We start from the raw sequence: 16,313 nt of genomic DNA, 5'->3' as shown, positions 1-16,313 counted from the left end.
GGAAGACTCAAATCATCCATATATCTGTATCATGTTGTTTACAGTAGGTAAAATGAAGTTTGTGTAAAACTTTATAAAATTATAGTAAGTGTTTGAAAATTTGCACAAGTATGCACAAATAGTTTATGCTTGAAATAGTTGAAATATTTTTGCCATTTTTAATGAGATATTCACATTTATGTCACCATTATAATGATTTTCATATTTGATAATGGACATAGAATACAATAAAATTGTAATTCACTAAATATAACTTACAGAGAGATTTTCATGATAGAATTTAACTTTTGGGACCATTAGACATTATCACTATTTGGGAATCTGTGACACTTGACCTGAGAATTTGCAACACTAAATCTGAGAATCTGAGACACTTGACCTTTTAATTTGCAAAAATTGAACTATTGACATCATGCAACAATCACTTTGTGGCGTCAGACATCATTAACTAAACTAATTTAACTTTAAATTCACTAACCAAATGTGTAGATCATGAATTAATTGAAAAAATGTATTTTTGCGGATTACTGAAGGTCATGACCTCTAGATGTTAATTTTTTATTTATTTGGAGGAGGAGGAGGGGGAGGAATTAATGTGTCTTAAAGGTTTTCTCTATTTCCTTTTGACGAAATAAAATTACATGTTTTAAAATAAGATACTGTCAATTTAATTTTTTTTTTTTGTCATTGTTAAAATGCTCTCTGTTAGAATCGACATGACACATTAAGGTTAGGTTAAAAGGAATATAAACCCCTCCCCTTTTTTAGAATTTTTTTCTTAACTATGTACAGCAGATGTATACATTTAACTTATAAATCTTTTATAAATTCTTACATTATTATAAGTACAATTTAAATGAAACTTAAAAGTTTTATACCAAAAAACAGTAATAAAAAACCCCAGCTGACGTAGACTTGAAACATTAAACCATGACAGTCACAATATCATGTATATCAATACACTAAATAAAAGAAAAGCACAATATGATTTGCATTCTTTTAAGTTTAAATAACTGTTAAATCAATAATGAATTATTTAACCATGCTGAGCATACATGATACAAGGTAAAATTTGATAAAATCTTAGCATTTAAAAGACATGTTTTAAATCCCTGATTATATTAAAGCAGTTTTAATCTTTTAATTCTTTCTTAAATCTACTTTATAATTTATTGACAATATATAAGTTCTTTTCAAATCAGTTAATGTATTTTATTGACAATATACCTGTATATAATTAGTTTAGCGGTTCAGCGAGTATGACCATTAATTTATTGATTTTAGCCTTGTACTACTTATAGAACTTAAAACCCAGTTTGCATGACAATGGTCCTGATCCTGGTAACCATGGCCTGCAGACGACACACAACAAGTTCCCGTACAAACTGAATCACATGGTCCAATTAAATCTGTGAAGTAGGTCTGGTTAGGATATATTCTGATTTAGAGTGGAATAAATTTGAAAGGACATTACAGTATTATTTTCTATAGTGTGTGAAGACAGCAGAAACTGCCACCATGTCGGCGGCAGATTTAGATTTACACGATGCCCGTGTGGAATTCATGGCAGACTATGTCATCAAGACATTAAAAATAAAACCAGATAAATTTCAAAAGATGTATAGTTTGGAAGATACCAGACAAATGTTCATGGACTTCTTTGAAAAATCAGACTGTCAGTCTATAGTTATTGGTCAGCCTACTGGTAGTTTAGTTGCCACATTGGAATGGCCCACGAAACCAAAAGCCAAAGCTTGCTATTTCGTCAAGATGACGGGAAATAATATCAACAAAGACACCAATATGAGGACGGCTCTAATGTATGGAGATCTCTCCTATGCTCCGCTAGATCAACTTTCCGCATTCGTTGACGAGGTATAGTTTTGTTATTTCAATAAATTTACATAAACACAAAATTATTTTTTACTGTGGATTAATTTATTTTCTGTTATTTCAAGGGTACTTAAATTCATTTGTCATGATTTACACCTACATATGTGTCAAAATAACTAAAATTTGTATTTTTGATTGTTTTAATTCATGGGTTTCCTCTACCAATAAAATCCATGATAATTGGTATACAATGTATGATGAACATTAAAGAAACCACAATACCACTCCTCAAGCCCAGTGACAATAATGATATGTTATAAAAAGGACTTTATGTTATATATCGTTTGTTTAATATGTTTAAGGGGGGTTAGTTTGGTTGATGGTCTTTACTCTCCTGCTTGTCGAACCAAATAATATTGTCTTTACTCATAGAATAACAAATAATGGGAGATTTGCGGATTTAAAGTAGGAATTCTATTAATCCTCACCAAGATATTTTGTTACTTTTATTATTTTCTATAAAAATATGGTGAATACTTTTTGTCCAACAGTAGGATCTTGTATCATTAAATATGTTCACAAAGGAGTAAATTTCGAGTAATCAAAATACTATGTATGGTAAATGTTTGAGACTCCATTCTTTAAAAAAAACAACAACAGTAGATCTTTAGTTATTAGACTGTGGCTCCAACATGGTCAAATCTGACCTGCAACCTTGGGGAATATATTGAACGACCTTGAGACCTGACATCTCATTTAAAAGGACCTGTGACCTTTTAAAAATGATCAAAATTGTTTTATTCAAATGTTTTATTTGCTTAAAAGCGACTTGGTGACCTGAGAAAAGTTTTTGATTTAACCTTGTGACCTATGTGGGGTACCCTATTAGAGCCCCCAGAATATCCCTTATCGAATTTGATATGATTTTATTAGTGTAGGAATCAATGGCTTCAGATGGCAATTAGATAATCAATATGTGAACCTTTCTAATTGGTTCTCATGTAATATTTTTTTTAATAAATCGACATTTGATTTCCTGGTATAGAAAATGTAATCCTAGAAATAGACCATATAAATTTGATTACCCTGAAATTACCAATATTATTAAATGATATATTTAATTTGTAGTTTCAGGATATTTTTACTATACCAAGGTTATCTTTTAAGAGGATCTGAATGGGGAGGGGTGTTCATTTTTATATTCTTTATTTTTTAGGCCTTTTTTCTCAATATTTTGTTTTTTACCCATATTCCATTCTTTGTATTATTGAAGCACCCCATTATCCTCTAATATTCTTATATTTGCTTACCCATTTTTCTTTTAATCTTTTTTTTAGGCCCATTATTCTCTATTTTATAAACCCCAATCCACACCCTCAGTTATTTTTCTTCTAGGAAACCACTTAATTAGTCAAGCTAATAAGTCAAAATCAATATCAAACAATTGTTTTCTAAACTTGACCTTGCACAAAGAGAACACACAATAGTTAGATATCTTCATGTTACAATTTGCATACAAAATCATATCAAGATATTATAGAAGAAAGTAGGGAATTATTAAGAACTTCTATTTGAATATACAGAGTACCGGTAACTCTTGTAATCCCTGAATAATGTAACACTGACTTAATCTAATTTGTATTGGGTAATAAAAGTCCCATATATGAATAATTAACGTATTAAAAGTATGGATAAAAGTTATAAGTAAAAGATAGAAAGACTTTTGGATTGAGTTGCCATATGTAAAATATCAAATAAAATAGATAGCAGTATATAATAAACTTGAGGTACATTTTCTTTCCAAGAAAGGGAGATAACTATGAATGTTTTACTTTACATTGGATCTCAACCCCCCCCCCTTTTTTTTGTCTTTTTTTTTTTTAATCATTTGTTTTATATTTAAATTAACTTAAATGGTAAAAAGTGACTTATTCTATTATGTCAAGAAGGATACAGGACATTCCTTTTGAACAAAATAATTAAAGTACATGTAGCTGATCATAAATCTTGTAAAGGCACAACAAACTGTCGTGAATGTATTAAATATTGGCATTGTATTTCATGTGATGCACTATTTCTCTGTTTTCAATAGGTATCTGACTGTTCAGTAGTTGGTGTTTGTTGATGTGGTTCATAAGTGTTTCTCGTTTCTCGTTTTTTATATAGATTAGACCGTTGGTTTTCCTGTTTGAATGGTTTTACACTAGTAATTTTTGGGGCCCTTTATAGCTTCCTGTTCGGTGTGAGCCAAGGCTCCATGTTGAAGACCGTACTTTGACCTATAATAGTTTGCTTTTGTAGATTTTGACTTGGATGGAGAGTTGTCTCATTGGCACTCATACCACATCTTCTTATATCTATATCTCAAATATTTAAATCCCCTGGCTAGTCTGGTATTTGAAAATTTGAAAACTGTCTCAATCAATTGAAAACATTTCATATCTCAATCAATACAGTGTTAGAATCTATATCAGACTCTATCATGACTTGTCTCTTTGATGTATGACAGTTGTTTCTTCACCTTAAAGAAACATTCCACTCACTCGCGGTATATCTTAGAAACATTGTCTCACATGTGTACCTTCACATGGTCCCTAAATTTAGATAATATAAACAACTGTCTATTTCCGGTGGAGGGGGATGTGTTGATGGATATTTTTTTTTTTAACAGAAGAATTGTTTTTCTGAGAAGAGACTGAAAATTAATATACAGAGTTGATTTAATTTTACCTTGAAATCGAAGATCAAAATGTTGGGATTTTTTTTCACATTAAGAGTATATTGAACACCTCAGCAACAAAATATTTTGTTAGTAATTAATCATTTCTTACGCTGTAAGCAGTAATTATACATCAATGGCATTGAGTGAGAAATCTTTTGTATCATATAACTTTAAACTGGTAACCATATTATTATGTAATGAAAGTTAAATAACTTGTATTTGGTTGTCAAGTTTTTAACAGTAATAAATAAAAAGTTTATAAAGAAACATGATGTAATGTAAATTGATTTACTTTTTAATGCCCCCCCTTGGTAGGGTAATAAGTTCATTTACCTAAATTAGCTTTCTATCTTTTACATTTGGTTTTATTTTTCTCAATAATTTATGTATGGTTGTGTTTACACGGAGGCTCAAACAAGTTTGAAACAAGTTTAATTGGATTTTTGAACATAAATGATTAAGGATCAGTTCATTACTTTTTAAGCACTTTAAGCTGTAATTTGACTTATAGATAAAGAACTGAATGCATGGCAAAGAATTAGTTAGTTTTCATTAAAAAGATAACAACAAAACATGTGTACACAAAACACATTTCACATGGTCCATGTAAACACACCCTAAGCCTTACAATATCTTTTGCGATTATAAAATATTGTCAGGTGTTATTAAACACAGGTCAAAATTTACTGTAATATTTTCTTACTCATTTTCTTTTTGCAATAACCTTGATATGTTAAAAAGAGCCAAATTTGATATTATATATTCAATCTGAAAATGTTGTTAAAGACCATCAAAGACTATTCAAACTTTGCTTTGACATATTTCACATGTGTCATTCCTTAGATGTACCCTTGATTATATATGGAGAATAGCCAAACCAAGATCTCTATTTGATAGTTATAGTCATGATAGTATCATTTAAAAACCAAAGACATTTAGAGGTTAATCTAATGTTTGATAACAAAAGACAAGTTGACTTAGTCTGCTCTAACATGTTTGAATTACCCTGTATCTAAAAAAATCTGAGATACGAGAAATTTATCAGAGACTTTTCATGTTTGGAAATCAAATCAAATCAAAAGCAAAATATAATTCTGAACAATTAGTTTATTTTTTGCTTTTCTGGTAAGCCAGTGTTTGGAGTGATACTTGTAAATTGTCTCTACTTTTATCAAAAATGAAGCTGCATAAGGGGGGTTTGGGCCCCTTGTCCCCCTCAATCAGCTTCTGAATTAAGGTGCCCTGTTTGAACATTGATTTGGTCTCTAAAGTTTAAAGTTAAAGCAGAAAAAGAAGGTTCATCATACATCAATTTAAATTTAGATTTATGTTTTTAATTAATGATAACCATATGTATTTTTTTCAAGTGTAATTTTTTTGGGCGAATTTGATAAAAATATATTTCTGATGAATTTGTGTATACAATTTAATTTTCAAGTATTTCTGAAAAATATTAAAACATGCTCAACAGACTTAAAATATTTAAATGTCATTAATTAGGTCTGTCTTTGTTTGTTTAAAAAATGAAACAAAACAAACAAAAGTTTATTATATCATCAAAATAGACCTCTGTTCTATACAGGTTATTATCCAATTGTAATTTACACTATAAAGCTGTCATATTTTGCTTATGGCATTACTTGTTACCTTTTGTCCTTTTTTATCCTTAATTTGTTTTCTGTATGGATAATTGGTGTTGTGTTAACAGTTTCACAGTTCAATAGAGGTTATGTAAGGTAAAGAAGGTAACCATGCATATACAAGTGTATAATCCCAGTGGTATCTATTCAAGGACAGGTGTATAATCCCAGTGGTATCTATTCAATGGTTTCTATATGCATGTAACCTGCATTTGTAATCATGAAATTATATCTATCAGGAACTTTGTGAATATTGATACACCGCCAAATATACAATATCATAAACTTTTATTAATATATATTTAGAATATCTGATGAGTACACATTCAACAAGATTTTTCATGTTTCATTTATTAAGTAATGCAGCTTTTGAAGTAATAAAATTTTGTACAATAAACAGTTTTTGATACTCTCTGATAGTTTATGCATATACTTTCCAGACTTAGATATTAAGAGCAATAGATCATAGACACTTGGGGAACGACTGTGAAAGTTGACTTTAAGATGTGTGTTTTAGTTGTTGGGTTGCAAGACCAATTGATGTTAACCCCTAACCAAAATGAACTTATATTTACATAGTACACAGAAAATAAATGTTTGATTTATTAAGATTAGCAAATTTTAGATTGGAATTTTAGTTTTGTATATGATGCCATAGTTCAATTTTAATTTATTTGCCCCTGGACATTAAGCAGCCAACAATCAATCAATCAATTTTAATGGCTAAATTAAGTCCTTCCTGGTCCTACTCATTTTCCTGTATATTTGCTGTGGATTCATTATTGGATATCAATTATTTTGTGGATTTTGTAGAAAAGGTGAACTATGAATTTTAATTTACAAATTAGAAGCAGCTTATATGCTGACAATTCACAGTTGTGGCATGATCGTCATTTTGCAAAGAATTCCGTCTTAAACAGTGCTAGGGGCCATCTTAAACTTACAGTGAGGTGAGAGTTTTTTGGATGTGTGTTGAAGGCCTCATTGTGACTTTGAGAGAAAGAACAGCAATAAAAGCGCTGTTCCTTTGCTTTTTGTGTTTTTTGCTGTGTATATAATGATTTTGTGTCATGGATGGATACCCCATATCTATTCTTTTCTATGGTTTTGTCAAAACCATAAAATCAAATATCCACAAAAAGTGGTACCCATTTTAAAAAAAACATTCTAAAAGATTGAAATTAATTTTGTTATATAGAATAATATAGTTCGATATATAACCAGATAATTTTTATTACAGGTTTTAGTTCCACTGTTATCCAACGACAGAAACCATGAATCCTGGCCACAAGTTGTTTCTGCTGATGTCTCCCGCCATTCTCAGAGACTTAAAAGTGACGTATATGTGGTGTCTGGACAAGCAAAGGGCAAAACCTTATTGCCACTTCCTGTTGGTGCTGAAAAAGTGGATGCTGATGATGATAAGTATGTTATTATAAATGTCACACGACTTTGTTCTTAAATTAAAGAACTTTTCTTTGGTAATCTTATTTAGACTATGATGTGTAAATGAAGTGATATTAGGGAATTTATTATTGACCTAAAAATCTGGGTTACTTTTACTTTGGGTGTCTCTGTAGCTCAGTTTACAGTTAGGTTTAGGTTAGGGGTTGGTTTTAAATGTTAGAACGATTGTTATGGTTAGTTATGGGTTATAATAAGGTTTAGGCTTAGGGTTTATTTATTATAGCTCTAAAAGGCACAAAGAATTTAGGAATAAGGCAAAGATTTGATGATACTGCAGCCCTAAAGCATTAGAGAAATTAGTCTGACAAGAATGAAGTAAAATTTCTTCCTGACTGTTTCAAAAGTTCTCATTTCACATTAAATAAAATTGGCCCCATCTTAAAAACTGGTCAATGCATGTATGATAAATAGTAAATATGTCCACTTTTTGATATGATTCAATAATGAAGGTATGAAAATGAATTGTCATTGATTGTTCTTATAATATAATGATTGTTTTTTTTCCAGAGCGGACAGTATTGACAGACAGCTTATCCATGCCATTGAGTCAGTGGTCATTGACTGGACACATCAGATCAGAGATGTTCTGAAAAAAGATTCAGCTCAGCCATTATTAGAGGGTCTTAACCCAACACCATTTGTAGAAATAGAATTCTGGAAAAATAAATCCACTAATCTGGATTGCATCTATGACCAGGTAAAAATTGATGATTAAATTATACCAGCCTTACTGAAAAGTACTTCCATTCAGAGCTCAGACCATAATCAAAATGTTACGATTATTGCCTTTTTTAAGTCATTTACCAAAAGACCAATGTTCCAATACAACAAAAAGTGATGCATTAAAATGAAATTTTGACAACATTATTCATGTTATTATTTTGTAAAGTGTTTTATATTATAGATATTTACTTCAAAATTTGAAAATTGCATATTGAACAACTCTTACAACAGAGCATATTGCCAATTCTTAAGAACTAAATTTTGACCTTAATGGTGAATTCCAGAAAAGTGCCAAAACTAATATACTTGACTGAAATATCCGATATTCATTACATTCATTTGTAATTGGCAACTGGACATCTTTTTTTTCTAAGTTGAGATTTTTCTTGTTAAAGGGAGACAATCCATGTTTGATTTCACTTTACAAATACATTATATGTCTGATACTTATGTTAAATAAAGATAAGTTCCAACCCACATAAAGATTCTGTATAAGTTTAGGTGCTTCAGGATGTCTCTAATGATTGACTATGTGTTTGTAGCTGAGAGATCCAAAAGTAAGAAAGATGGCTGAAGTATTGGAAAGGACACAGAGCAGCTATTTCCCAGTTTTCAAAGATATCTTCAGAGATGTTGTAGCAGGTTTGTATTCCACCATATGAATATTCATTATGAAATACTAGGAAGTAGGGAGGGGGGAGGTAACTAGACTTTGAAAGGTTTTGATAGAACACTGGATAATGTAGATTCATTATTTAGTTTGGTACTAATGCTTGGGATTGTGGGAAATTGTATATAAATAAACAGGAGAAGCAATACTTTTTTTCTTACTTTGTGTAATTTAACAAAGAGATTTACTGGTAATGTTTTGTGATTATTTGCATATATTCTTAAATTGAGCTGAATTTACCACTAATGATATTGATAGACTTATAGAGGCTTATAGAATAATTTCATTTTAGTATTTAATGCTAATTATCAGCAAGAATGTGTTGCAAGCCCACTGTGGAGAGCTGATATTCAAGCTAATGAAGTCAGTATCAAGAAATAAAATGCCAATACTTTTTTATTGACTTTCAAGTTAGAATTTGAAATTACATACAGAAGATAATAAAACTCTTTTCTTCGCATACTACAGGTTGCAAGAGTTGTTCAATTGTATGAATGATTTTGCATGCATTTCATTGATATGTACATGGAAGTTTGACTTTGCTACATTGTTACTGGAATTCATTGCTTAATATTTTCGTTTATCACCTGTCCTTCACCTAAAAAAATATTAAGCAGTAGGATCAAAAGGAATATGTCAAAATTGCCAATGAATTACAATATTATTCATTTTATTTAGCACTTGAAGAAGCCAAGGACATCAACATTTACCTGAGACCAGCCAGACATCACTTTGAGGACTATGAACAGTCTGAGTTTGATGATAGTGGTCCATTATTGGCCCCAATGATGCACACAGTCTGTTTGATATGGGTCCATTCTCAGTACTACAATACCCCAGCTAGAATCATTGTTCTGCTTCAGGAAATGTGCAACATGATTATTAACCATGTAATTATATAATTACTTTGTCATTTAATAGTAATAAACCTTTTCTAAACAGTTGTCTATTAAAAAATAAGAAGGTATGGTACTATTGCCAATGAGACATCTATAAGGCCCCCAAGTTATCACATAATGACAAATATTTTGCCAATATAATCAAATAATCATTAATTATTTTTTTAAACAAGATAATCAAATAATCAAAAATACAGTCCTGGATTATCAAATAATCATGAAATATTTGGTCTTGTAATCAAATAATCACTATAAAAACGGCCAAGTAATCATATAATCAAAAAACCCCATGAGGAGGCTCATCTATCCATCAGAGTCTGAGAGACCAATAACTATAGATCGCCAATATATACCCATTGTAAAACTGTAATTGTGCACAAACAAATATTTATTTTGCAATTTTATTATGCAAATAACACATTAGAGCATAAGATTTTAAATAAACTGGTTCTACTACACTGCAGTGTTGAGATTCAAAATAACCAAAACAAGACTAATTCTGTAATAACCATGAAATTAATAGGTTTTCATGAATCCTCAAGGAAGACAATTGTAAAACAAAAGGAAGGCAAGAAAAGGTTGATAACTTTAATTGAAATAAAATGGGGGAAAACATCAAGAAAAAAAATCATTTATGAGGTAAAAATTCCTGAAGGAACATTCTTTGTTCAAATAAATAGATAGAACAAATGTGAAAAGTTTCTAAGTGAAGTTTAAATTATGTCAAATGTTCCTTTTTTTCTAGGCCAGAAATTTCTTAGACCCAACAGAATTGTTTAAAGGTGAGCTAGAAGAGACCATAGGCAAGGTCAGGAAGTCTGTTGAGGTGCTCCATACTTACAAGGAGACATATGAAGACCACAAGAATAAACTGAAGTCTTACTTTGGCGAAGGGGAGGAACCAAGGGAGTGGGAGTTTACTCCTAAACTGGTGTTTGCCAGATATGACAAATTTACAGAGAGAGTTGAGACAGTTTTGGTAAGGCTATTCTTAGGCCAAATTGTAAATATTTGTAGAAACAAAAAAGTTTTTTTGTTAAGGCAATACATAAAGACTGAACTGTTAATGTTTGTAGAAAAAAAAAACGTTTTGGTAAGGCATACTTAGGCTGAATGGTAAATGTTTGCAGAAAAGAAAAACATTTTAGTAACGACTTATAAGGATTTGAACTTATATGATTGAAACAATAGTTATATAACTTAAGACAGTATCAATCTGACATTATATTTGTATTCATAACGGATATAAATATATTAACATTACTAAAAATGAGTAATTAAAAAAAAAAGTTAAAAGAAATATTACCTCTTTTAAAAGTTTATTTTCAACTTGACAAAAAATAACAAAATTATGTTTGTTCCCTAGGAATTGATGGAAACTGCCTTAGAGTTTCTGAAGTTAGAGAAAGTTGAACTTGGTGGAGTTAAAGGAAAAGTGCTGAGTCAGCAAGTTGTACAGTTGTTCGAGGAGTTTAATGCAGTATACAGTACCTTCACAACAAGGAGTTATGATTCACTGGACCCTAGTAATCCAGTACGTTTTTATTTATGATCTTAACTGTTTTTCTCATTATTTATCACTTTTTCCCTCTATCTATTAAGTTTCAACTAATTTCACTGCAATTTTTTATTTGATAGTTTATTTCAGTTTTGTTCTTATTTTGGCTTTTTATATTATTTATGAATTGTAAAAATTATATAATTCTATAAAGTTTTTATGAGTAAAAGAAAAGATACATGAAAACTAAAACAAATAAGAAAGAAAATAGAAAATACAAGTAAAGACTGCACAAATTGAGTTATGATAAGAGCCATTCACTGGTCACTATTGTGAAAATATTTAGGATAAAAAGTGCAATCAACCATACCAGTATATTACATATTCAACTTGCTAGTAAAATATTCTTTAAAAAAACATTTTTCAAATGCACACTGTAATTGATTTTAATTTGCACTGTGTTTTTTTCCTTTTTTTCACTGTTTGTTGGCTTTAAATTTTTGTTCTTTTTTTCAGACTTTTTGGCCAAATAAATGGTTTTATGATAAAATTTCAAATATTAATTGAAATTCACCAGCATTTTCCTCAATTTTGTGACATATGTGCATATAATGACATTTATAATAATGATCTAAAATCCAGACAAGATAAATGTAAACTTCATTTTTTGCCATAAATATACAACTTTTTATTTGGCCAGAGAACATTATTTTCAAGCACCCTATGCTTTTGTATGTGTGTTTTACTTACATATTCAGTCATAAATCTTTCAGGCTTTAGATAAGGTAAGATTGTTGACACCTAACTCAGTGGTGTGTAAAGTGATCAGGAGTACTAAGCTAGATAATTAACACCCTTTTTTAATGCTTCCAAGTGTTTTATGATCCTAGGTTCTCAGAATGTAAAGAGTGTATCTGACTTTTTTTGATAAATTAAGAATATTAATTGTTAATGATTTACAATCCCGAACTAGCTCTAAGCTTTCTCTGTAAGACTGTTCGAATTCCTTTCAAAAGAGATTTTTTTCACCTGCAATATTTATATGTAAAGAATGCATGGTTGCTGTATTGTGTAATGCTCTATGAAATCATATACCTGTTGTTGTGTTTTTTATAAGTGTTGTAATATGTTTGAAAAAACTAATGTGTTGTAAATTTTTTGTGTAAAACTCCTAATTAGCAACAAAAAATCTGTATTGGCAAATTTGTAAGCTTTATTTTCCCATTGTGAACCTTCCATTTTCTTGTAGCAACATTTCAGCAGCATCTGCAAACAATCTGCCAATATTTTCTATGTGTTGTTTTGTGGACTTGTCTGTCTTTTCGTAGCCTTTTGATTCTAGCCATGGCGTTGTCAGTTTTCTTCAACTTATGGGTTTTGAATGTCCGTTGGTATTTTGCACCTCTTTTTTCTCCCACCTTTTATTTGAGGTTGGAATATATCTATTCACAAATCAGTCATTTTAAAGGAGGATATACTCCCTCTATGTTTCATTTTATAATCAGTTAACTCGAGTTTTGTGTTTATTCTAATCGGAAAACTTTTATATACATGTATATGTCAATTCTAGTTGTAAGATCAAGTGTCCACAATGTAGTGATCACTTAATCAAGCAAGGTAAGGAAAAATTGGTTATTTACTATTTATATACAGTAGAATCTTGATTGTTCGAATTTAAAGTTTCTTGTGCAAAAAAGTTAATTTTTTTTTTTGTTCCCAGCGGATCACAAACTGTCAAAAACTTTGCATTACAGTATAACAAATTTTTATGACTACTTTATGTTATTATAATTCAATTTATATTAACTGTTTGATATTGAGAAATATTGTTGAAAATGACTGGATTCAAAAACAGACCATACAAGAAATCCGAGTTCAAATATGAGGTTCAACTGTATTTAAATGGTTAAAACCAATTACCAAGGGGTACATATATATGTATCAGTAGGCAGTAGAAATTAATTAACTGCTAGATATTCTGGTATTAGTATCTTGTATTTCATAGTTGCCATCTCACTAACCTGTCTGAATACCAACAAATGTAAAAAAAAAATAAAACATAATTATATGCATTTACCGTACAAACTGAGAATTAGGTAAAATGACCTATTGAAAATCTCTGAATCTTTAATGATTAATCATTACATTGAGATTGGCAACTATGGTACATAATCAGTTCAGCCTCTGTTAAACTAGAAATAGAATGTAAGGGGATAAATATCTAACTTGTAGATAGCAAAGATGTTTAAATTCACCATATCATTTTATCCCTTATAAAGGGCAGATAACTCCATGTTCATCTGTTTTCATTGGTACACCAGTGTCAATAAGTAAGTTCAATCAATAGTTTTTTAAATGACTTAGGTCCTGAAATAATTATTTAACCTACAATGAATTAATTTTGGTCCACCAGAAACATTGGGAATTTGAACATCTCATAACCATACACATTTTTATGATTTTTTTGTCGAGCCTGCGACTTTTGTCGCAGAAAGCTCGACATAGGGATAGCGATCCGGCGGCGGCGGCGGCGGCGGCTGCGGCGGCTACGGCGGCGGCGGCGGCGTTAGCTAACTTCTTAAAAGCTTTATATTTTAGAAGATGGCAGACCTGGATGCTTCATACTTTGTATATGGATGCCTCATGTTACGAAGTTTCCGTCAGTCACATGTCCAATGTCCTTGACCTCATTTTCATGGTTCAGTGACTACTTGAAAAAAAAGTTCAGATTTTTTGTAATGTTAAATTCTCTCTTATTATAAGTAATAGGATAACTATATTTGGTATGTGCGTACCTTGCAAGGTCCTCATGCCCGTCAGACAGTTTTCACTTGACCTCGACCTCATTTCATGGATCAGTGAACAAGGTTAAGTTTTGGTGGTCAAGTCCATATCTCAGATACTATAAGCAATAGGTCTAGTATATTCGGTGTATGGAAGGACTGTAAGGTGTACATGTCCAACTGGCAGGTGTCATCTGACCTTGACCTCATTTTCATGGTTCAGTGGTTATAGTTAAGTTTTTGTGTTTTGGTCTGTTTTTCTTATACTGTATGCAATAGGTCTACTATATTTGGTGTATGGAATGATTGTAAGGTGTACATGTCTAGCTGGCAGGTGTCATCTGACCTTGACCTCATTTTCATGGTTCAGTGGTCAAAGTTAAGTTTTTGAGTTTTGGTCTTTTTTTCTAATACTGCATGCAATAGGTCAGCTATATTTGGTGTATGGAATGATTGTAAGGTGTACATGTCTAGCTGGCAGGTGTCATCTTACCTTGACCTCATTTTCATGGTTCAGTGGTCAAAGTTAAGTTTTTGAGTTTTGGTCTTTTTTTCTAATACTATATGCAATAGTTCAACTATATTTGGTGTATGGAAATATTTTATGATCTATATGTCAGTCACGCAGGTTTTATTTGACCTTGACCTCATTTTCAAGGTTCATTGCTCAGTGTTAAGTTTTTGTGTTTTCGTCTGTTTTTTCTTAAACTATAAGCAATAGGTCAACTATATTTGTTGTATGGAAGAATTGTTAGCTGTACATGCCTGCCTAGCATGGTTCATCTGATCTTGACCTCATTTTCATGGTTCATTGGTCAATGTTTAGTTTACTTGGTTAATGTTAAGTTTATGTGACAGTTGTACTAAAGCTTTATATTTAGGACTATCAACATAATATCAATGATTAGTAAAGAAGGCGAGACATTTCAGCGTGTGCACTCTTGTTTCCATGTGCAGTTTAGTTTTGCACCCATTAGTGTATTTTGAAATTTATTTTCATTTAGGAAAAATAATGGAATTTTTTTTAGGAAGGAGTCAGTGATTTGCCTAATTGTTAAGATCTTTACTGAGTTGGATGGATTCATACATCATAGTTACTAGTTTTATATTGTTTATTTTATATTGTAAAACTTGAGAAATGTAGCTACATAAAGACTCTGTATAATCAGAAAATCACTTAACAAAAGAAAAAACACACATTTTATTATCTGTTTTATAGTAGATATTTTTTTTGCGTGGTTAGTTTTTAAATTTTTTTAATTTGAAATGTGGAAAGAAGGCAATATGACAATGGTTTTGGAGCTGGAAAAAAATAGCTCAAAATTTTAGAGAGATGGGAGAAAAGACTTCAAAAAGTAAATACTTATAAAAATCATCAAATATTAGACAAGAGTATGAACACTCAAAGGATTTAGATATAAATATATATATGTAGGACTCTGAACCGCGATGGTACTCCGAACCGCGATGGTCACGCTGAGGTGCGATGGTTTGACGCTGAAGTGAGTTTTGATCACGCTGAAGTGCGATGGTGGCATTGTGACGCTATCTTGTTTACAGCTACGCCGAAGTGCGATGGTGATAACGCTGAAGTGCGATGGTCTACACAAACTACATTTTCAATTCTTTTCATGTCGATGTAGAACTCAATGTGTATGTTAAGAGTTTGTAAGTTGATAAGGAGCTTATAAACTTTGAATACTACGAGACACGGGGAGGATTGTTGGATAGGGGAAAGTTAATCTTCTGTAGCGATTTTTTTTCCCAAAATCTTCAAAAGGTTCCTCTTTACGGACGATGGAGCTTGACATTCTGTAAATACATACAGGTTCGCAGACAGCCTCTCCGTATTACTATATTACGGTAAACGAGGAACTCATGAGAAGAAGTAAAGATAAAATGTTAATGCAGAATTATGTCCACATGAAGAAAATCAAAGAGGACGATCTCTCATTTAGTATGCAACTGTAATTAAGGACAGACATATACAATAATAAATGTAAATTGATTTACTAACTATTGAAGAAATCTACATGTATTTCTCATAATAACTGCACATCTCTATATTTTAAACTAGC

At 31.0% G+C, this 16,313-nt stretch overlaps 1 protein-coding gene across 1 annotated transcript in view; it reads left to right on the top strand.

Moving 5' to 3' along the window:
- The first annotated feature begins 1,306 nt into the window (after positions 1-1,306).
- Positions 1,307-16,313, top strand: part of LOC127717616 (dynein beta chain, ciliary-like) — a 62,850-nt gene continuing 47,843 nt past the window's right edge. The window contains exons 1-7 of the mRNA XM_052223329.1: positions 1,307-1,875; positions 7,436-7,620; positions 8,170-8,359; positions 8,928-9,027; positions 9,734-9,945; positions 10,700-10,933; positions 11,321-11,488. Coding sequence (XP_052079289.1) covers positions 1,519-1,875; positions 7,436-7,620; positions 8,170-8,359; positions 8,928-9,027; positions 9,734-9,945; positions 10,700-10,933; positions 11,321-11,488 — 1,446 coding nt within the window. The 5' untranslated portion in view covers positions 1,307-1,518. The remainder of the gene's footprint in view (positions 1,876-7,435; positions 7,621-8,169; positions 8,360-8,927; positions 9,028-9,733; positions 9,946-10,699; positions 10,934-11,320; positions 11,489-16,313) is intronic.

The sequence above is a fragment of the Mytilus californianus genome, unplaced genomic scaffold (assembly GCF_021869535.1).
Source record: "Mytilus californianus isolate M0D057914Y unplaced genomic scaffold, xbMytCali1.0.p SCAF_10, whole genome shotgun sequence".
Classification (NCBI taxonomy): Eukaryota; Metazoa; Mollusca; class Bivalvia; order Mytilida; family Mytilidae; genus Mytilus; species Mytilus californianus.
Note: the sequence above shows the minus strand (reverse complement) of the source record. Positions and strands in the feature narration are given on the sequence as shown.